We start from the raw sequence: 22,210 nt of genomic DNA, 5'->3' as shown, positions 1-22,210 counted from the left end.
TTTGATTCAGTCATTGTTTTGGCAACGTTATATTAAAATATACAGAAATGAATAAAATTTTAAATTTTGTTCTCTCAGAACAGGATTGAGATGGGTCGAAAATAAGTGTTTATTAAAAAATGATAATAAGTTTATATATATATGTTTCAAACCCGAATCGAAACGTTTCATGCCTCACTTAGCTATATTTAGTGTAGAAATTGATCGAAACTGTGCACCGAGAAAATATTGTTATACTATTTCAAAAAGTACGATCGAGAAAAATACCTCCTTTATTATTTATTATAATAAGTTTATATGTCTAAAAAAAGCGTGTTTCGTCTTCTTCGCAAATTGGCTGTTCTAGGACATAGATATTTATGAATTGGATAATGTAATAAAGCAACGATAATTATAATATTATTTGGACTCCATGCGATCTAGTTATTCGCTGTTCATGTTCCGAGTTACCATTGAATATTCAATTAATAAGTAAATTAACTTGCGGTAGAATGTTCAAGTGAAACGTGATTTTATCTTGAAATACGAAACCACTAAAGTAATTTCACTCTAGCCATAATATTCCGATATATTACAATTATTAAACTCGTCGCAGTGAATAGAGTGGTCAATATTCTATGTATATGTAATCACTGGACTGCGGATCTTTATGCAAAATAAAAAATGTTTACATTGATTGCAAGACACAGGAGCCAAATAAAAATTTCATTCTTTTTTTGATTATTTTGTTAAGGCGAACCCAATACACTGATGGCCATACATCTTTTAATATCTCCACTGTTTTAAATTGTACGTGCCCATTTTTGTCATAACTGCATAAAATCTGCAGTCTAGTAATCACAATCACGATTTAATGTTAATTTCAAAACAGTGTTTATCTTAGTTATTGCAAAAAGCAAAAATTGGAGAATAGTGTTGGTAACAATTGATTTTACACGTTTACAACACACAAACGGCCGTATATACTCGCTGTCCTTTTCTAAGTTGAGCGCGATCGACGAGGTCACTAAAAAAGAACTACATGATCTGAGAAACAGCACGCACCTGAGGGTTTTTCTTAGAGATCGAGGGGGTTTACTGTATCTCTTTACAATAATATATATTTAAAAAATGTTACTTCCAATTCGGCGAGGTCAAAACTGCTTACAGTTACGGTTTCTTAAATTCCTTTAGTGTTCTCTAAATAATGCAAACCTTAAAGTAGAACGAAATTTTACAATTCAAAATAGCTGTTCCATTTAATATGCACAATGCAAATCGGTCTAACTCTTCTTTCACGAAACATACTCCGCTCTGCTATTTGTGACTTTTAACGACAGCATTACTAACAATGTTGTTTCATCCCGTGACACGAAGTAGTTAGGTTGTTTTATCGCGATCCCGAACATTCAATCTCTTTGTGCGATACGCAAGAACTTCCCGATGAATTCGCCGCTCGTCAGCGAACTATACAGCTCAAAGGTATCATTCATGGAGGCATTGAGTTTCACTGGGAGTCAGTTTTAACAATTTCGAGTTCGGGAATAGACGTTTGTTCAGCTTAAATGTAATTTAGGCGCTTGTCAAATTCTTGCACGGTAGCGTTCATTAACGTATCACCGTATCGGAATTCTTCGGAGAGAAAAACTGTGGACTATTCTCCCTTTCACCTCCCGAATGAATTTCCCGATAGTAAAAGCGCAGCACTTGATGCTCATCAGAAAGTCTCGCCTACGCACAGTATGCGAACAACATTTACAATGTTCAAAAACAACAAATTGCTGTGCGTCTAAACTGAGAGCAGCGCTTTTGAAAGTTTTCAGTGTGAAATGAAAATGAACGAAAATGTACAATTATTATTTTTTTAATACCAGTTAATTCTGCGAACGCAGTAGTTATTTCAGCTGTGTGCTCTCTAATTAGTTCGGATAATCGAGGTTCCACACTGAAGATTACTTTAGACAGCGTTTCAACTTCTCTATCGAGTGCACTTTAACAAGTTCCGTAAGTTTCTGTAATCTGGGGAAACGGAGGATGGTAGAAAATGGTCGAAATCTGGATAACTTCATCACCTAAAATGTTAATAAGAGATCCGTGTGGCTGGAGTGCTTGAGAAACTGGAAAAGCAGTGATTTACTACAAGTGATGATGAAAGAGTTATAAAATATGCAGATATGTATAAAATATCACCATATACGCTAAATTACCGAAAAACGTTCGCACGGAGTAAGCTCGCTTTGAAGATACACTCAGTTTGTAGCACGAATAATTCCTGCTCGTTGAAACTGCTTTCAATTGAATCGTTATTAAGTTATAGTTTTCGAGGAAGAAGCGCAAGCGTATCTGACCTCCATTAGTGTCTTGTTCTTGTGTACCCGGTCTTACTCGCCGTGATTTAAACAGAATATCCAGAAAATCACCCGGCAAAGATGCAGAGAGCACGGGGTTTAACAATTTTCTGGAATTATTCACGCCGAACGAAACGTTCTTTCACGAGAGTGTAAGCCATTAGTCGGCGTCGCGACTTTGTTACTTGAATTTAGCGGAAGGAAAATGTTTGTTAAGTCGTAAACTTCATTGGATTATAGTAATAGTTCCGTGGATGCAATTGGTATACAAAGTGGTAGAGACATAATCGAAATTGAATAGATATCGTTTTTAACGAAACCCACACTTCATTTTTTCTTGTTTACCAAACGTTCTGCGTCGAACAAAATTACTGGATTGGAAAAAGCTTCGAGTGCAAAGGATAATAGTGAAGCAAACGAAATTACAAAACCGCTAAAATTGTATTTTCTATTCGAATTGAACGTAATATACAACCTAGTGCTTCAAACAGATTTTTAAATTGGTAAAACTCAATTAGGGATTATGTCAATTTACGAGATTCGGATGGAATTTCCACAAGTTATTTCCCATGTTATTTTGCAAACTAAATTGCATACAAATACGATAGTGAACACCAATTCATTGAATTTATGAATAAATATTTTAATGATATCTAACATCAATTAACAGAAGGGAGAGTTACGGAAATATTAATTTCGTCCTTTAATAATTTTAACAGGTTATAATGATATACCAGTAATATTATAAATTCATGTTTTGTTTGATCTACTCATGTTTGCCGTAAATGCATAAAATCCGCAGTCTAGCAATAATAATTTAACATTCGGAGATATATATTTGGTTGACGAAATAACGTGACTTGGTTAATTGAAATATTAAAATCGAAATGTATCAATAACACCGTAAATGGTCATAGTTGTCCGAGTATTGATAATAGAGAATCGCGATCCAATATGGCAATAGTGTAAGCCACTAGGCTACGAAGTGGATCCATGTGCAAGCTAATTCGATTGCGGACCCGGATCGTCTAGAACGGTAGATGGGGCACGACTAGGACCGGGCGTCGGAATCTCGTTAGGCCGCTCATCTCCCTATGGGGAATTGTTATCGAGCTATCCATCGGTCGGCTGTTCTGAAATTTCGCGCCACGAGATGAACGACAGATTCAATTACAAGGGCCACTGAAGAATGTTACCGTTATGACCGCCACGCCGCCCCCGCCGCGCCGTGGACAAATCGCTTTCGTTCGACAGAAGAATGCAATACGTCTCGCGAACTTCACTAGCCTACACAGCACCTGCATCAATGCCAGAACGTCATAATTAAACTTCCGGCTTTCATGCAAATAGAAACTCCGATAAATTAATTTCGGGAACGTGGGATTAAATGCAAATCTGCATACACTGTGCACGAACGTTGGACATTAGAGTGGAGGAGCAGCTGGATTAAAATATTTGTTCGTATAATTGTATGTCTAAATTTAAACGACTAGCTAAAAAATAATATTCATAATTTCCGTAATTGCGGTATACTCGTTACTGTATCACTGAATATCTGAATAATTACGTTATACTAATATTATTCGTGTATATTAAATACACGTTTAATATACATACACACTACTGTGCAAAGGAATGAAGCACCCAGTATAATTATAAGATATCATGACAAACAATATCTTTACGTAGAAATTGTATTGTACAATGACTGATTTATTGCATTTAAAGTATTAGATAATCCGCACTAGCACATATATATTCTCAAAACAATGCAATTAAACAGCGGAATCCTTTTTCAAAACTTACCGTGTCCTTATTTGATTTTTTACGTTTTTCTATTAAATATGGCCGGGTGCTTCTTCCTTTCTCACAGCAGTGTACATTTAAAATATACATATCAAATATATAGACATTTTGCGGTCGGTATGGTTAGTGTTAACTCCTGAACTAAAGTAAATTTAACCGTGGACGACTGTAGATCACGAAAACCAGCGAGGGCCTCGCCGGGAAATTCGATTCTCCCTTAAATTGGCAACAGGGATTAAACTACTTACCGATACAAGTCCCATCGGGGGTGGCTTCGTAACCCGGCAGACAGGTGATCGACAAGCTGTCTAGTATCGGTTGATCTTTCATCTCCATTGGCGCGGCGCACCGATAAGATCCCGGCATGTTGATGCAACCGTAGCGACACATATCCGCTTGCAAATCAGGTTGAGCGCACTCGTCCACGTCTGGAAAAAAGAAAATTATACTTCTCGTAGCTTATGCTTCTACTTCGCCAGAGCACCGCATACATATACATATAATTGTTTTGTAACCGAGATACCCTTACTAATTACATTCGAGACTTCGTATTCAGAGTGGAGCACTTAACATAGGGTTAAATTTAATGACGTGAGCGAGTTAGAACGAGCTGTTGGAACTCATCCACGTCATCGTTGGTCTCGTTACCTTATACGTTAGTTTATAGCCACAAATATTGTCCGCCCTATATTTTCCTTATTTTCTCCTTTCACGGTCTGACTAATGAGTGGACCGCGTACTATATGCTAACGAGTGTTATGCAAAGTCTCTTTTCCATCGGGGAATTTAAAACAGCTGAAATTTTTAATGGAATTCTATCCGCGTCGCGAATGGCTGATTTAATTGAAAATAAAGCCGATTTTTGAGGTATGTCGCGGTGAAATGTGTGTTTTATCGGTGTACAGTATAGTGTGTTTATTCAAGAATACGGTATGAAGTGAGTTTAGCTGCGTCTAATAAATTGATCTATATATTCACTAATCATGCTTCAATTAATCTACGAATGCTCATTATTGGTCCGTTGATAATCCACATTGGCTTCGAGAAATTGACCACCAAAGACAATGGAGCGTAAACGTAGGGTATAGTATCTTGAATGAAAAAGTAATCGGACCATACTTCAGTAATTATAGTATAGTATAGTTGAGTAATTATAGTCACTGAATTCGTAATGAAAGGGACTATCATTGTATATGTTTAAGAAAGAGTGGTTCCATTTTAAAAAAATGAAGGCGACCTTGATATCTCTAAAAAAAATAACATGAAAACAAAAATTATTTTGGTATCGTATGAGCTCCATTTTACCATTCAATTTTGTCTTATTAATTTATCTTTGAAAACAACGAAGATATTTCAGGTGATAACGTTATTGTTATTTATATTGGACACATTATTGGAACTGCAAGTTCGCGCGATCGAGTTACTGATGTTCACACGGACACCCAGCGATTCAATATTCTTCGCGTTCCATTTCGAATGGGTTATTGAAATTCCCTGGTGATTCGACGGTAAAACGGAATGCCGTAAAAAAGAGCTAGAGGTAAAGTCCGATGAAAGAATTCTCTATTACCTTGACAAGTCTTCCAATCGTCCTCGAGAATAAAACCATCGGGACAGAGACAAAATACCCGGCCCATCGTGGATAGACAGGTGTGCGAGCATCCTGCGTTGTTGACGCTGCACGGACCTGCGTCCTCGCACGTGTGGTTGTCAGTTGACAGGACCGAGTCTTGTAAACCGTCACAGGAACATTCGTAGCCCCCTATGGTATTCCGGCAAGTATCCTGACAAGGCCCATGTCCGTTGTTCAACAAACACTCGTTGATGTCTGAATAATGAACACGTAAACGAATACTTCACATTTTCCTTCCACACCGAGCTACGTACAGGGTGACCTGTCCAGCAAACGAACATACAGTTGCGAACAAAATTAAGTGAACACAGTTTTAAAAAACATCACTTTTAAAGATTTATAACTTTTCTTTAGCTATTTCTTCATCGATATTTGTTAACTGGTTCATGAGTTATAAACGATTCAATATGGTGAAAATTATAGTTATTAACCCTTTGCATTCGGAGCTACTTCAACTTGAAAATTAAACATTTCTTCCTAGCTAGAATAATTCCATTCTATGTATATGATCTGTGTGTGTGTGTTTCATTTTTTGGATATGAAATTGATATAATACCTCGTACAATTCTTAAATATTTCGTAATTAAATTAATAGACTGCGGATTTTTGTGCAAAATAAAAATATTTTGCAACGATTGTGGGCAGCACGAGTTAAATAAAAATCACGTCATCCCTTGATCAATTGTTTACATTGAAAACATCATAACAATATTCTTAGACTTCTCTAATCTTTCACTGTTTGATATTTCACCCTGCCAAGTTCTTCATACATGCATAAAAATCCGCAGTCTATTGATTAGCTACCAACGTATTTAATAATGTGAACTATATTGTGAACAATGGTACAGCAATATTTACTGGTGACTCTGAGTCACCACTCGAGTGTTAAGGGTTAAGAGACTGCAGGTCTTTATGCAAAATAAAAACTTCCTACCTGAATAGCAACAAACTGGTCTGAAATAAAAATGTATTTCTTTCTTAAAATGTTTAATAGAGTGAAAATAATATAACAGTAGCATTAAATTCGTGTAATATTTTTGCTGTTTTAGATTACACCTACTCATTTTTGTCATGAATGCATAAGATCCGCAGTCTAATTTGTTAGAAATTGGTGTTCGTTCTGATAAAGTATTATAATCGTGTCCTGGAATGCAAGATCTTAAGATAGTTCTTACAGAAATAACACTCAAGAAATTAAATAACGATTTGCGAATACTAATTTCAACAGATATGCAGCTTAAGTATTCATTCGTTGGACAGGTGGGGCAAACCCCGACAGTTTTTCTTAGATCAAGGTTTTACAGCGTATAAAAATCTATAATGAAGCTTGTACGCGCAATAAACAATTACATGAAAGATTTCGCTGAAACAGCACAAGCTTCGCAATTTATTACGGGTAATTAAAAATGCAAACATGACGAATACAGACTACGAACATTGAAAAAGCAACTACAAAAGTAACGATATAAGAGAAACGATACAGCATGCGAAAATAATGTCTACCTACATGAGAATACTTTCAAATGGAATAGCTTTCGGCAAAACATAATTTTATAATTCTTGTAAACAGTTGAAATTCCCAGTGTACGTTACGATTGAATATTTCCGGTGATATATGTACGAATTTAATTGTTGTAAACAGCAGAAATTCTCGATGCAGTTAATGACCAAGTGGATGGAGCTGCTCGGTAACGTTTGCTTTTGCACTTGTTGCTTTTTGCGAGTGGAAAACGACGAGATTTCGCAGTATATTCCAATGAAAATCACTCACCCCTGCACAAGGACCTGTCCTCGTCTAGTTTCATTCCCTTCGGACACTCACAACGAAAGGATCCCGGCGTGTTCACGCACTTATGCTCGCAACCTCCCTTGTTATCCTTGCATTCGTTCACATCTAAATTTCAATGAGCACATACGTGTAATTCACGGAATTTAGGTAACTTCTCCACCACATCGTTCCCAACGCCTTTTCACCGAATAAACGGTTCATTTAATGATACAGGGCAAGCCTGATATTTTACTAGTTCCGCAGAACTCGCTCAGTCAAACGGATTAACGTGAATATATTGCAGACATGATTTTCGTGTACCTTCAGTGCAGAATATGCTACCTCTCATATAGAAACTAAGTGGAAAATATATCCCATCCAATGACATATCACATCTGGCCTTCGTCTTTCGTTTCACATTCATTGTAAATGCGTATAATTTTAACTATTAATTGATACGTATCTTTTTGGTGTGACTCGCGAAAGGAAGAAGAATTCAGAAATTGACTTGTGGAATTGGCTAAGTACTTGCGGTTAGCGTATGTAGAAATTAATTATTTTATCAAGATAATTGTATATATCGATCTTCACAGAATAACAAGCATACTGGTCCATGTACTATTAACTAAATATACAGTTTTATATATTTCAATGTTTTCTAAAGGTACGATTCAATTTTTCAGATTGCTGCAGCACGAATATACTCATGTATAAAACACGATTTTATTACGATTGCTATTATCAATTTAGTGAAATCAATTTAGGAAAAATATTTTTGCGAGCAATTTCGATCTTCGTTACAAAAATTAGTTTGCTGCACCGATGATTACCGATTACGCTAAAATACAATTTCACAGCGCCGTGATTTTATGCTCTGAAATGAAATACATGTTTGACGTACATTCGCAAGCCATTTTTATTTCGATTTCATGAAGGCCGTAGATATATGTACATATTCTATGGGTTTGAATAAGAAAAAATAAGTTGTTTAACGCTTCATTAAAAAAAGCTATATTTTGTATATTTCAAAAACGAATATAGCGACTTTGGTAATTTCGAATAATACGAGATTGTTTAACGGGAATTACATTTGAAGTCAGGCTAAGAGGAACTTTCCCCAGGATTAGGTCGAACCGCTTAAAAGTTTAAACACTCGAACGCGGAACAGAGAAATAAAGTTTCAGCTCTGATTCAATTATTGCTATCGTTTTACTCCGATTTTCACGAGCGAGCTTTCAGATAAAATTTGATTACGCTGCTCAACTTTCGCGAGAAAGGAACACGGCCGCCGCGTATACACTCGACGCGGATATGCACAGGGAAAGATGGAAGATTTTTCGTACGTAACCGATGATATTTTAATACCGACTGGAGAAACTTGTCGATCGCAGAACACGAAAGCTGTCAATATTTCAATGAAGATCCTGTCGATATTTCATCTCGAGAAATTTCTTTTCTACAGACGCGACAGGGCCACTTTCCATGGAAAAATGATGTCATTCATGGATTTCACAACTCGCGCGGACTGAAAAGCGAACCGAACGAGAAATTTGGGATCAAGGTATTGTGAAAGGATTCTCTCTCGGATTACCGATAGTCATGCCAAGTATTTTATGCTCCACCGTTCAAAAAGAAAAGGTTATCGAATTTTACTTAAGTCGAACTACATATATCGTCAGGTATGATCATATTGATCATCGTTTTATATCGAGACGTGTTCAATAATCTTGTAAGCAGTAGATTTCAATTAATATCGTAAATTAAAGATACGAAACTAGAAAAATATTTAAGTGAACGAAGTCTTAACACTAAACCTACCGAGCACTAAAAACGATCAAAATTATTAAATCTTCTACAAAGTTACAAGAACAACGTGCAAAGCGGTTTAACACTTCATTAGCTCTATTCTCGTAGATTTATATACCTTTTTAAAATATGTAATATTTCACTTGGTTAGGATTCTGAACAGTGACATTATTTTGTGAAGTGTATTTGCATCTGTACAATTTACTCTTTTAAATATATTTTTAAGGAAAGCTAGTCGCTGTAAATCCATTAACCTTTTCGACCGTAATAACTGTTCATTAAATTAAATCGCCAGAAAGAGAGTAATTATATAAGCTTGCTATTCTTGGTTAAAATAGAACCAGCCCGGTTATTATTGATCTGAAAATAACAAGAAATTGAAAATTATATGTATCGATATCATTAAATTCTTTTAATCCGTCTACCGTTTTAAATTTCTTTTACTCCTAATCAAAATTCCTTAAATTCGAAAATCCTAAAATCCATGGTATTGAGATCTTAAAAAGGTGTTATTTTCCACGATTTTCTAATACTTTATGTAAATTGATAACAATTTTCGTCGTACGGCTAGTGAAGTGTTATACTGATAAGTGCTTGCAAAACAGAGAAAAATATGTACAGTGAATTAAATGCAACTTACCAACGCATTTGTTGTCTTCTAAACGGAAACCCTTGTAACAGGAGCACACTGGTCTGCCATCGATTTCCTTGCAAATTTGGTCACAGGGGGCATCGATGCAAACTCCCTCGGGACTCTGCTTGATCTTGCACTTCGGCAACTGTCCTATCCATTGGCGATTTTTGCAGAGCAACCTATTCTGTGTGGTCGCCATATAATACCCTGGGGCGCACTCGTAATCGGCTTCTAGATATTCGTTGCCTGGTATAGACGACCTTGGACAAACATTAACAATGTAAAATAATAGAATACACGAGTGGTTTAGCTCTTTAGTGATTTAGCAAAAATTGCACGAATAATAAAAAAGTAACTACTTCTAAACTGTACGTAATTTACACTATGCTTTATCGTTTTGTAAAATTTTAAAGAATAACCTTTTGATTATTGGAACGCATAAAGAACATTGAATTTGTTGAATTGTATTATTTTATACAATTCGTTTATACAGTTCGTTTTCTATATTCACCGAATTTTTAATTTCTTTAGGCAAAAAATGATGATATAAAAATATTTAAATCAGTCTGATGAGAAAAGAGCTTTAAAGTTTCAATTTGTTGCTTTACAAAGTAGTTAAAATAGTGAAAATTTCCACTTGAAACGCAAACTATCAAGTAAGGATAAAAAGAAGGTCGACTTTCTAAGACTTTTAGCTGACCTAGTCCCTAAATTTCAACCATCTCTTGGAATCGAAATTTAGTTCCGCAATTTGTCTCGCGAAAGACATATTTGACATCGCAGTTCCCTCGAATTTTACGTCTTTTTACATTTTATAGCACTGCACGATAATTCCAGCGCGTCAGAACATTGAAAAGTTCAAGCTCTCGGATCCTAAGAAAGTTTCCCAGGTCTCATACAATTCTACTACGAAGTTGTCCCCGTAATTCAGTTTTCTGTGGAAAAGAGGAAATTTCAAGCGCCAATAGAGCGTCACGTTCTTCCCAGCATAGAGGTGTGTGCTCGATTAAAGAACAAACGGGAGGGGAAGCTTTGAAAGAGAGCTTTCGCAAGTGTTCGAGGAAGCTCTGCGCAGAAGGGACAAGGACAACTGCAATAATAGATGGAACGATTGCTTTCCGGAGTGCTATCTAACGTAGCCATTTATAGAAAACTGAAAGCGGGAATTATAGAGTTGTCTAAGCCAGGAACGAGACTTTTGCAACAGTCCTTCTTCAAAGAACGATTTAATATTTAAGAATAAGTTAAGATGGTTCAGTGAGCTATAAGAGACCGAGTTTGAATAAAACTCGAAATCTTTCTCTACTTTCGGTAATTATTAGTAATTATTACAATATGAAACGTTAAATCTAATAGCATCGAGAATGAAAATACATTTATAAAACATTTAACCCTGCTAAATGTTTAGAGCTCCTCGCGCCAGCTACTCGAATAAGCAAGAGGTAAAACGTTCTCCGTAAACTGAATGATAGAGTTTCAATTGTTCGGTAAGTAGATCTACTTTCGGAGCTGAAACTTGCATCCCTTTCGAACGAGCCCCGTTTAATTCAACAAAAACAATATCCGTTGTACTCGAATTCAATCAAGTTCGTGTCTGTTTCCTACGAAAGATCCGAAACGTGCTGATCAACGACAAGCCCCTCCGTGCAGTCATGAATCCGTCGTTATAAAGGAAATCGGTTCCGCTGAAATCTACGGAGGCCGCCACATTTCGGACGAGTTGAATAATTCATACTAAAAGCCACTTACTTTACATATTTGATCAGCGCATGTCGCGCGAGTGGAGCTGGCATGAAAGTCCCGTTTATGCATGATAAATCTCCCTTGGTATCGTCGTCGTACACTGTGGTGGTTGTGCTGGTAGTACTGGTGGTCTCCGGGTTCTTCTTTCCGGCGAACCTTTCGAATTCGGTTCCATCGATGATGGGTTTCCCATGAGAATGGGATCCGGACGTCTTGTGATGCTCGACGTCATCGCGGCACGGCAACATCGATAATTTCAAGCTGGACGTCATGTAGGCGTTGTAGTCCTTCAGCGTCCTGGCCAGCACCTCGTTCTCCATGTCCAGTATCGGTAGATCCTCCTTGGTCCTTGAATAACCCAGCATCTTCTCGGCGTCGTACCTCGAGTTACCGTACCTGTTCTCCTTTCTGCTCTTCGGCTTGTCTTGTCGTTCGTGGGATTGCCTGGACAAAGAGCTACCCAAGATTCGGTTCTCCAAACTGGCCGGGTCCTCCATCTGCGTCCTCAGGATCTCCTTCTCCAGCTGCCTGGAGAATTCCCTCTCAACCGTGTCCTCGTGGCTCCTGTAACGCGTGGTGGTCTGCGGCGACCGCCTGCCACTTTCCGTGGTTAATTGGTTTTGAAGATTGGATGCCGCCGTTACATACGACGAGTTCGAACCTGGCCAATTCGAAAGAGACAAGTTTCTCTGACGAACGCCATCGCCGTCGGGTGTCATGTCTTCGCCGAGCTTCCCGAGAACCAACGCAGCCGGCGCATCGTTCATCCGTCTTTTAAACTTCGAGCCCCTGCGACCATCCACCCGATCCTCGTTCTGCCTGCTTCTCTTCCGGCCTCGTTTCCGCTCGCGATTCTTCCTCCGACGACGTCGTTCCGCACGGTACCGTCTCGCCGGCGAATCTTTCGATTTCTTCGACTGACCCCCACCCCCTCTTTTCCCTCGGATCTCGTACTCGCGAGAATCGTTCGCGACGGCACGCTGACGGTCCACGTCCGGACTTTTCGACTCCTTGCCACGACGACGTTTCCTCCGGGCCCGGTCGCCGCCGTTCCCTCTGCGACGAGCGATCGGTGTGGTTGCTGAAACGGAGATTTCAAGGGGAACGTGGTTACATGATCGAAACTTCGCGTTATCTTTTTCTTTTCGGTGACTTCAGGGGCGACCTCTGCGCATCCTATCGACCCTGAAGCATATTTCCGAATTGCTACCAAATTAGAGGAAAGATTTTAAGCTCATTTTAATATTTTATAAGAAACGCAAATTTTGTGAATCCGTGAATTTGTGAACAAATGAAATATATAATATCTCTTCGTATCTCTGTAACCTATTTGGCTGGCATAACATGGATTCATCACACAGAGTTTACAGAACAGTACCGCTCATAATTATTCAAGCGACAGGAATTTCGTACTTTAGCTTGCTTTTGAAAGGCAAGTGTAAATTCACGTTATTGTCAGGGCAAACGGCTTTGAGATGGGATATACAAATTGGAATCCTAATTGGAACTTAACGTACGCCTCAATTTCGGTAGTAAGGTAAAATTAATTTTAGCATTGAAACGGACAAGTAAATCATTTGTTGTATTCTAGTTAATCTTATTATCCATCAGAAGTCTATCTTTTGCATTAGTATAATATGAAATTTCTGTATTAAATATACAATCTGGTAGAGATTATTGATTATTAGTAGGAATGGGACCAAGTTCAATATATGTATACTCACGAATCCGAGTCAATTTTAATAACCAAGTTTCATTTCATGGGTTTCGATTACTACTTAAAAGCAATAATGTTTCAATGATTATATTTAAAAAGTATTCACTTTATACAAACTGATATCGAACCTCGGAATGAGTAGTTACAAGTTTCGAAAAGATACTTATAAGTGCTTCGATGTTGATAGGAATCGAATCTTTTACAAGTAGTACCCGAATCTTGGAAATCAGAACTGCATCGTAGGTTTTAAGCATTTTATTTATTAGATTCGTAACTATTTAAGAATAATATTTCATTTACAATACTTGGTGGCAGCCTACTTTTTTTATCCGTGATATTTCCTGCTTTTGTATTAAATGACAGCATAATTGATCTTAAAAGTTAAAAAAAATGATTAGAAAAACCAAGAGAATTTCTAGTACGATGTTCATAAAAATGTCGAATCTGTTCGACCAAGATTCGAGTATATGTGCTTGCAAGTATTACTTCCATTTACCAAAGTACTTGTAAAAGGTTCGAAACTATCTGGCATAGGTTCGAGTATACTTAGAAGTACTATTTACATTTTTCGAAGTACTTATAGAGAGTTCGAATTCAAAGTTCGAACCTGTGTTTCCAAGGTACTTGATCACACATCCTTCATTTTATTAGCACTGTCGAAAAGACTGAAAGGATAATACGCTGTACGCTGTAAAGTGGAACTGTGCTCTTCAATTATTAATAAATGTGAGTTCTCGAATTTACGATATCTATGAATTACTCATGTGAATTATACAAAATTCGCGCGACGTTGGTCACGTTAATGCGTTTATCAAACTATGCTATATAAACACGTGTATGTGTATAAATGTATAAACGTCGACGGACCGCTGAAAGTGAAAGGGTTAGTGATGTATAAATGACTCATATTACAGTGAACGCGATACCAGGTAGTAATTGTGTACAATACTTATTACAAATGCTAGAGTAAGATTTTACGAACAAAAATATCCAATTTAAATGAACAGAGAGAAAAGTTTTTTGTCAAAAATTGTCTAAAAACGCAAGAACTCTTTCAGAGTCAGCACATTCGTAAGGTAAGCGAAAAATATGTGTATCAGAAGGAGAAACCGCGAAGTGAATTTTGACAAAACTTCGCCAGTTTATAGAATTATTGTGCATAAAAGGTACAACTTTCTCGAACTGCAACGCGCAGCAGCTTGAGTTTAAAATGCACGGTTCCTTTCGGAAGTTTCGCCAGTCTCACACTTCCGTGAAAATTATTTGTAACATCCCGATGTTTTGCAAACAACTTTTATATGGCACTCTGCAAAAATGTCTAATCTATGGTCTCGCTATTTTAAAAAAGAAGAAATTGTCAATCTTTCATTTACGTAAGTATGTTAATATGTATGTGATTTTATGGAGTAATAGTATTAAATTAAAGAATAAATAGCGACTGGAATTGATAACTTAAAAAATCATAGAATAACAACCACAAACTTGTGCCTTGAACGAGTTATCAAATTTCTTCTGTTTCAAGTCGTTGATGAACGTAATCGGTAATTAAAGTCTGGAGAAGCTTCGTTGAAGTAGCAGTTCGCTTTAAGCTATAAGCTCAAGCAGAACAGTTTCAACTCTCAGCAGGACGTGATTCTAGCCACGTGTAATAATACGTATCAATAGTGGGCCATATCTGCACTACATATTGCTATATGCTCACCTAATACTATCGCGAGATTGCATTTACAGAGTAAATATGTGTCTGTCTACGTAGGTTCGACAGACTATACTAGAATCACATTAAAATTTGATTATGAAATTATACACTAATAGCAAATTACTACTACGTGAACATTAACAATGAAGTTTTCACGTTCTTTTTAAGTGAACAATCTTGATATCCGGTTATTATTAGACTGCGGATCTTCATGCAATTATGGGTTCTAAAAATGTTTAATTTTTCCAGTGCCACTGGAAATCAAGAGTTTACATGATCCCACTTTCTTAAGATTTCCCTACAAAAATTGTAAATTGCATAAACATCCGCGGTCTAATTGTTATAGATCACATTGACAGTAGAGTTTCTGTCGATTTTAAAATAATTGTGGCATAATTCGGACCACTATGCCCCGCGGCGCGGCGCACCATTTTCCCGTAAACATTCTCGGCGCGTCGGTAACTGCTTCGATGTGCAAATTCGGAGGGCAAACATTTTTACTCACTGACATTCAAACCCGACCGAAGGGATGAGTTGTTCGAAGCATCTTCTGGTGGGACGAGGACGTCGTCCCTATTTCCGTCAGCTCGAGGCACTGTTTCCGCTTCCGTCTCCAGCACCTCCGCCACGTCTCGAGACGAGAAAGAGTCGCCGTTCTCATCGAGCGTTTTTTTACCCTCGAGAGACGCATCCCAGCTAATGAACAACACAACCAACCATTTCTTTTTTCTCTCCGTAAAATGGCAAGACTATATCTCGCAGGTCCAGCCCCACCCTCCTTTCAGCGTGTATAACATCGTGTACCTCTTTAAGTTACCCTCCGTACTCTTACCCCCAACCCTACATTAGAAATTTCCGACCTGGAAGCACGGACCACATCCAGTCTTTACCGTATATTCCACTCATGGACCACCAGTACCATTGCATCGTCAGTAGGTGTAATTTGAAACAGTATAAACATTAGAAGAATTTAAAAACACTGTTATATTATTTTCTTCCTATTTCACTCCAGTTTGTTGTAATTTAAGAACTACATTTGGTAATCATTGACTTTAGCAATTCCTCGCAGATTTCAATGACGTTGAAATATGTTGTCAAGGTCATTATTCTGGACATCATTCATATCAGACACATGAGGAAATAAAATTGAGTAATTCCTCATGGATGCAACGTTAGAATCTCAATGGAGCCCTTCATTTTGACAGGTAAACTCATTACTAATGAATCATTAGTGTTAGAAGAACTGACAATTCCAAGAATACAAGTGCGCCTTCCGTTTCTCTGCATTCGCAGCGTATCCTTGAGGTAAACAGTGTTCAGAAAGATAGTTGCGAACACGTCGTAGCGGGGATCGAGCGGAAATGGAAATTTCAATTACCGTTTCAACGAGGAAGGCCGCTCGGTTCGGCTATAGCGAAGATAATTTCGCGGCTAGCATTAGTACGTTCCCAAAGAGCCCCGATATTCCGACAATCTCAATAACGAGCGACCGGGAGACATGTTGTTCCCATTGTTCCCGATTCTGACGATTGGGAATGGAAATACCGCGAAAGTAAAGATTCCTTTATTAGCGGCGAGGTTCGCAGCAGAAACGACCCCTTCGGGCTATATTATTTTCCCGGCGCAAATTTTTTAGCGCTCATCGCGTCGCGCAGCGGTAGGTAATTACGATTCGTGCCGCGATGTAATTGAGACGAACGAATTGGGCAATATTGTTTGGCCATCGGTGTCTACAGGATGTCCCGAAAATATAAAACCAAAATGTAGAAATCTGGATAAAATTCGTCTGTGTTAATTATACATTGTTAACCCTTCGGGGAGTCTATGAATATTTTAAAATTGATTGTATGTACACGATCAAATTATTAGGCGCGATACACTTTCATACGTTATCATTTATTTTCTAGAATTTGAACATGCCTATGGAAAATATCAAGGAGTCTGGATCACCAACAGATTAAGAGAAAGAATGTTTTTTGAAAGTAACACAAATCTTATGGTTAAAAGCGGGAATTCATTAGGAGCATTGAAAGTGACTATTCGACATTGCTTTATAAAAATAACAAGAATGTATCCATCTCCACATTTTTAGCCAATCTTTTCCTAATATTTATATACCTAAAGATATTTTTTTGAATAATTCCTTTTTCTCCGAAATGGTCGAATATTTTACAGCGTCCCGTACAAGCACGTGTAACTTGCGTTTCTGCAGCTGTGGTCCGACTATGTTAGACCAATTAAAAAGTTTGAGTGTGTAACACGATCACCCTTATTTCGTATGCCCACGTAATTATCGGTTCTCTGTACTTTGGGTGCTGTTCGTTTGATCCTCGATAGCCGGGAGCGATGTGGAGTCGAAGTTGCGGTTTAATGACGATTCGGCGGCCGCCTGATCGCAGTTCATTGAAGCTGCGTGGACAGCTTGTTACAGGGGACAGGAAACACGACTGACGTGCCCCTTGGCACAGCCCTTTTCGCTTCGTTAATTGGCCCGGCTGTTTACGTTGGTAAGCTCTCGGATTTCTTTTTGACGCTCTTTTCATACCTTCCCGGATTTTTGCGACGCGCGGTTGCAACGCGGTCCGACAAACCTCGCGTGGTTTCTCGCATTTCTTTCTGTATCGCTGATCCTCTGTGGACTGAATGAGTTTGAACATGTTTACACAGTTTCCTGTACCTCTAATCCCCGTTGGGTTCGTCGCAAATCCTCTTTGCATGCTTTAATTCTTACAGACTGCATTTAATTCATGTATTTCCGAGTTCTGCTTTATTACATTAAATTTAATGAAATGTTAATGCTGTATATGCTATAATTTAGAAAAGTTAATCTAGGAAACTTTAATTTCACTCGATAATTTTCATGGTTTTATAATTAATCATCATCACTGTTATTTCGGAATCGGAAAGACGTTCTTATTTTATAATTATTACACAATTGTCAGACACGAGTTACACATATCTGAAGGAGGCTGGGTCATTGATTCCCCCTTTTGTAAAATACAAGTTCCCACGAACATCTGCAGTCTAGCAAGTTTCTCTAACAGGAAACATTTTCAGAGTTTAGAACTCGATTAGGGTACTCACACGTACGACTGATCCGCATCATCGGCTTGCAGCTCGTCTTTCAAATCGCCGCCATTCCGGGCGACATTCTTCGTACCGAAAGCTTCCGCGTTTTGGCAATACCCTGCAAGCAAACGGGAAAGAGGTTTTATGCATTTATGGCAAAAATTGAAACGTGCAATATAAACCAGTGGACATATTAAAAAGATTTAAGTTTCTATTTTATTATTAGACTGCGGATCTTCGTGCATTTATAGATTCTAAAAATTTTCAAGAAATGCTAGAATATAAAATTCGCCTACAAAAATTGAAAATTACATGAACATCCGCAGTCTGGTTATTATAGACTGTACATTGACACAGTTAGCTTTTGTTGATTCGAAAATGAATTTTGCCCAGTCAATTGTGGCATTCGAACCGCTATGTGCCGCGCCGTTTCTGGAACGTAAGGAGCAAAAAGAGAAAAAACAAAATAAGTAAAAGAGAAGAGAGACGGGAACGAGGTCCGTCTACGGCGAAACAGAAGCGCGGGAGTTCCCATTTCCGGGCTCAGGTGAAACTTCCTCGCGCCCAGAAGAAAGTTCCCGCAATTCGAGATCTTGGGGAGTTCACTTTGGTTCTGCTCGGACTTCGACCGGAAGTCAATGGTGCCCGCGCCACTTTGCAATGCCGGGAATAGTACTTGCATACGCCCCGTTCGCCACGTTACTCGTCGCTCGTCTAGCTTTTCAACTCGATATTGAACTTTTTATCACGGCCGGGTCGGGAATGAACGGCTAAAGCGGAAAGCACCGCCGGAAACAAAGCGGCTGCGGCCGCAATAGTCGTTTCGCCTACCGATATTCGCGTTTCCCCAGTCGCCGGAACATGTCTCTAAGTTCTTCGGGCATGACCTCTCCGAATGCAACGTTCAAAGCGGATTTTAGTGTAACAGGCGCGTTTTTTCATCATGCGTATCTAGAGCACAATCAAAACGGTCTCCGTAAACTCTTTCAAACCGAATATATTCGTGAAAAATTTATTTATCTTTTTAGAACACTTATACCAACGTATGTGTGACATTCTTCTGATTAAAATGAGCCCAAACACGATGTAATTACGATCATATTTACTTGTTCCTCGATTATTCGCGAACCATTTAAATTTTTCATTCATATACGTATAAGCAGTGTGCATATACAACACGATTCAATGTACAAATCAGTAAGTGTTTAATCTATTAATATAGCTGGGTAACTGTACGAAGGGTTATGTAATACTCGAGAGTGGGAGAGATTGCCGACTCAGCCGGTCGTCGAGGGTTCTTACCGCAAATGAGCTTACCGATAATATACAATAAATATAATTAAATATAATATGTACATGGTGTAATAAATATACAGGGTGTTTCGTTTATCTGATAACGGAAATATCTTGTGACGCACTGAAGTTATGAAAAAAATTTGTTTACAAAAATTGTTCGGTATGAAGGGTACAATCATATAGTCTAATTTTTTGAGGCCTAGAAAGGTGGGGAGGGGGAATTTCAAAGTCAAAATAAGTTTTTTAAATGGAATGTCCTATATTTTATACCATAGATCGATAGAGTATCAAATTCTGAAAAAGTTGTAAAATGCAACTTTTAGTATTTTCTCTACAATTCGTATCAAATGCAATTTTTGAAAAAATTTCTTTTCACATCTTGTAGTTAACTAATTGGTCTAGCTTCCCGAAAAAGTTTGAATCGTATAGTGCAATATTTAAAAAATTATCGCTTTTTTTAGAGCGTCCTAATATTAATGGGAGTCATTGTATGTTATTAATTTCATTTAAACCGAACTAAAATTCTTTTTTGGTTTTGTTAAGGGAGTAGACTCCTTTTTTCCAGAATTGCAAGGGTGCGGGATTCGCGTTCTCATTTCTCGATAATACAAGAATGAGGTTTTCCAGTAGTTAAAAACGTTAGATAAAAGATCGATCTAGGACGCTATCGCCCCCAAAAATCCTGTTTTTTCGTTTACGAGGCGTAATTTGCATTATTCGGAAGCATACAACTGCGCATAATGCAAATTACGCCTCGTGAACGAAAAAATAGGGCACTAGCGCCCAAGATCGATGTTATAGCTAGCGTTTTTGACTCCTGAATAAACCCGATTTTTGTATTATCGAGAAATGAGAACGCGAATCCCGCATTTTTGCAGTCCTGGAAACGAGTCTACCGCCTTAACACGTTCACGCCGACGCCTACTATTTGTGTTTCTCGCGTGAGCCACCGGTGGTACACGCCGGCGTGAATGTGTTAAATGTACGGCTATTGCAGAACATATAGGCATACAATAAATATGAATTTTCTCCTTTTTTTAGGAAATTTCGATCTACAAAAAAGTTCTAGTCACTGAAACCGCAAAATAAATCGTAGGGCAAGGGATTAAACCAGGTCTGGGCATCTGGTGCTCCGACAGTCGATGACGTAGATTGGCTATCCCCAGTATTGTGTTCCGGTAGCCTGTCCGGATCCGGACAGGACTCAAAAGCCAAGAACAAGCGTGAAAGTGATCCGGTGGAGTAAGTCCTGCAGAGAGAGAATACTCTCTCTTTTTGCAATAGCGAATAGCGGGTTGTAGGGCTTACGTCACCTCCGAACAGGGAAGAGGCGATGGAGCCTAGACGGGGTTCCGGGCCGTGGGGGTTTTAGTAGGTATGGACAGTTGGACACAGTCCTTTATCCGGAAACCGTGTTGAGTCCCACACTACTCCTCGAATTCCATCTCAGGGGGACGTGCGCAAGAGCATTTCCACTCTGCCCGTAAAAGAAAATAAAAAAAAATAAAGGTCCGGACAGGACTCGCCCTGGCCGGCCGGGTGGGGGGGGGGGGGTAGCCGATCAAAAACAGAACATATTTATCATTGAATTAAATTAAATGAAAATGGAGAATTGAAAAAAGGCTGTTTTGTAGATTGTGAAAACGAACGTAACCGTGAATTCCCAACGCAGTGAATCAAATTGTTCGCAGATGTTAATCTTATATCCACGTCGTAACTTCCGCGGGGAATACGTGGAAACAATACAGTCAGAAAATACAACATCTGAGGCCACGAATTCAATTTTTCCTCCTTCTGTTTAATCTCGTTTATCGAAAATAGGAAGGGGATACGAGTTCAATTCAATATAGGGCCGCACACAACCTTTATGAGCCTACGGCGGTACAGGAGAAACGTCTGATAAAGTTATGAATTACGGTACATTGGCCTTCGAGACTCGTCGAGGTCGTTCAACATGGGATAGGTCAGTCGCTGCCTCTAACTCATTCTAACTGATGCCGTAAAGCTCCAACCATCGATTCGACGTGAACCGGAAATATAATATCGGAAATCTCTTTCGAATTCCACTTGGATCGCAGCGCCGCCGTCGAAAGCAAATGTTTCGAAACCGTAGAAAAAGTAAATGAAATCTTGCCCGAACCACGTTTCTACGCAGACTATTTGGGAAAACATACTGTGACGTGGGTGAAGAGCTGCCGATACACGGAAAACGAGCTGAACATGGAAAATTCAATATTGAAAAGTCCTCCATCACTGATATTTTTATTTATATATGTATGTATGTATATATATATATATATATATATATATATATATATGTATATGTTTCCATTGTTTGATAATATAATTATCAACATATAGAAATAACGAATAATGAACAGACACCGACAACCCAATTGTGCAGCTCGAGTATTTTTTTGAAATTCGAACTGTTCGAATTTTTCCGAACATAAAGCGAACCACGTTGAAAAGTTGACAGAACTTCACTTTGCGGAACCAAAAATTATCAATTTTTTCAAGTGGAAACTTCTTTAAGCGCACCGCGTACACAATTCCTGGACAGTGAATGAAGTGAAAGAGTCTGATCCGTCACGCTACGAGGTGAAACGCTATTCGAGTAAGCTCTGAAGAGTCGACAAACGGACAGGTGTGCAATCGCCATAGCAGTTTTTACTTCGTTATTGGATTGATTTTGACGAGAGAATGCGAAAA

General features: G+C 38.4%; 1 protein-coding gene across 3 annotated transcripts in view; it reads right to left on the bottom strand.

Moving 5' to 3' along the window:
* Nucleotides 1-22,210, bottom strand: part of LOC143207390 (uncharacterized) — an 84,021-nt gene that overhangs the window by 37,048 nt on the left and 24,763 nt on the right. For 2 of the 3 annotated variants that reach the window (XM_076420818.1, XM_076420820.1), the window contains exons 2-8: nt 18,218-18,320; nt 15,639-15,829; nt 11,724-12,798; nt 9,981-10,234; nt 7,538-7,660; nt 5,704-5,961; nt 4,382-4,561 (exon numbers count right to left, since the gene is read on the bottom strand). In XM_076420818.1, the coding sequence (XP_076276933.1) occupies nt 4,382-4,561; nt 5,704-5,961; nt 7,538-7,660; nt 9,981-10,234; nt 11,724-12,798; nt 15,639-15,829; nt 18,218-18,320 (2,184 nt within the window). The remainder of the gene's footprint in view (nt 1-4,381; nt 4,562-5,703; nt 5,962-7,537; nt 7,661-9,980; nt 10,235-11,723; nt 12,799-15,638; nt 15,830-18,217; nt 18,321-22,210) is intronic. The other variant, XM_076420819.1, reaches the window with a different exon arrangement.

This window comes from Lasioglossum baleicum, chromosome 3 (genome assembly GCF_051020765.1).
Source record: "Lasioglossum baleicum chromosome 3, iyLasBale1, whole genome shotgun sequence".
Lineage (NCBI taxonomy): Eukaryota > Metazoa > Arthropoda > Insecta > Hymenoptera > Halictidae > Lasioglossum > Lasioglossum baleicum.
This window is presented reverse-complemented; position numbering and strand designations above follow the sequence as displayed.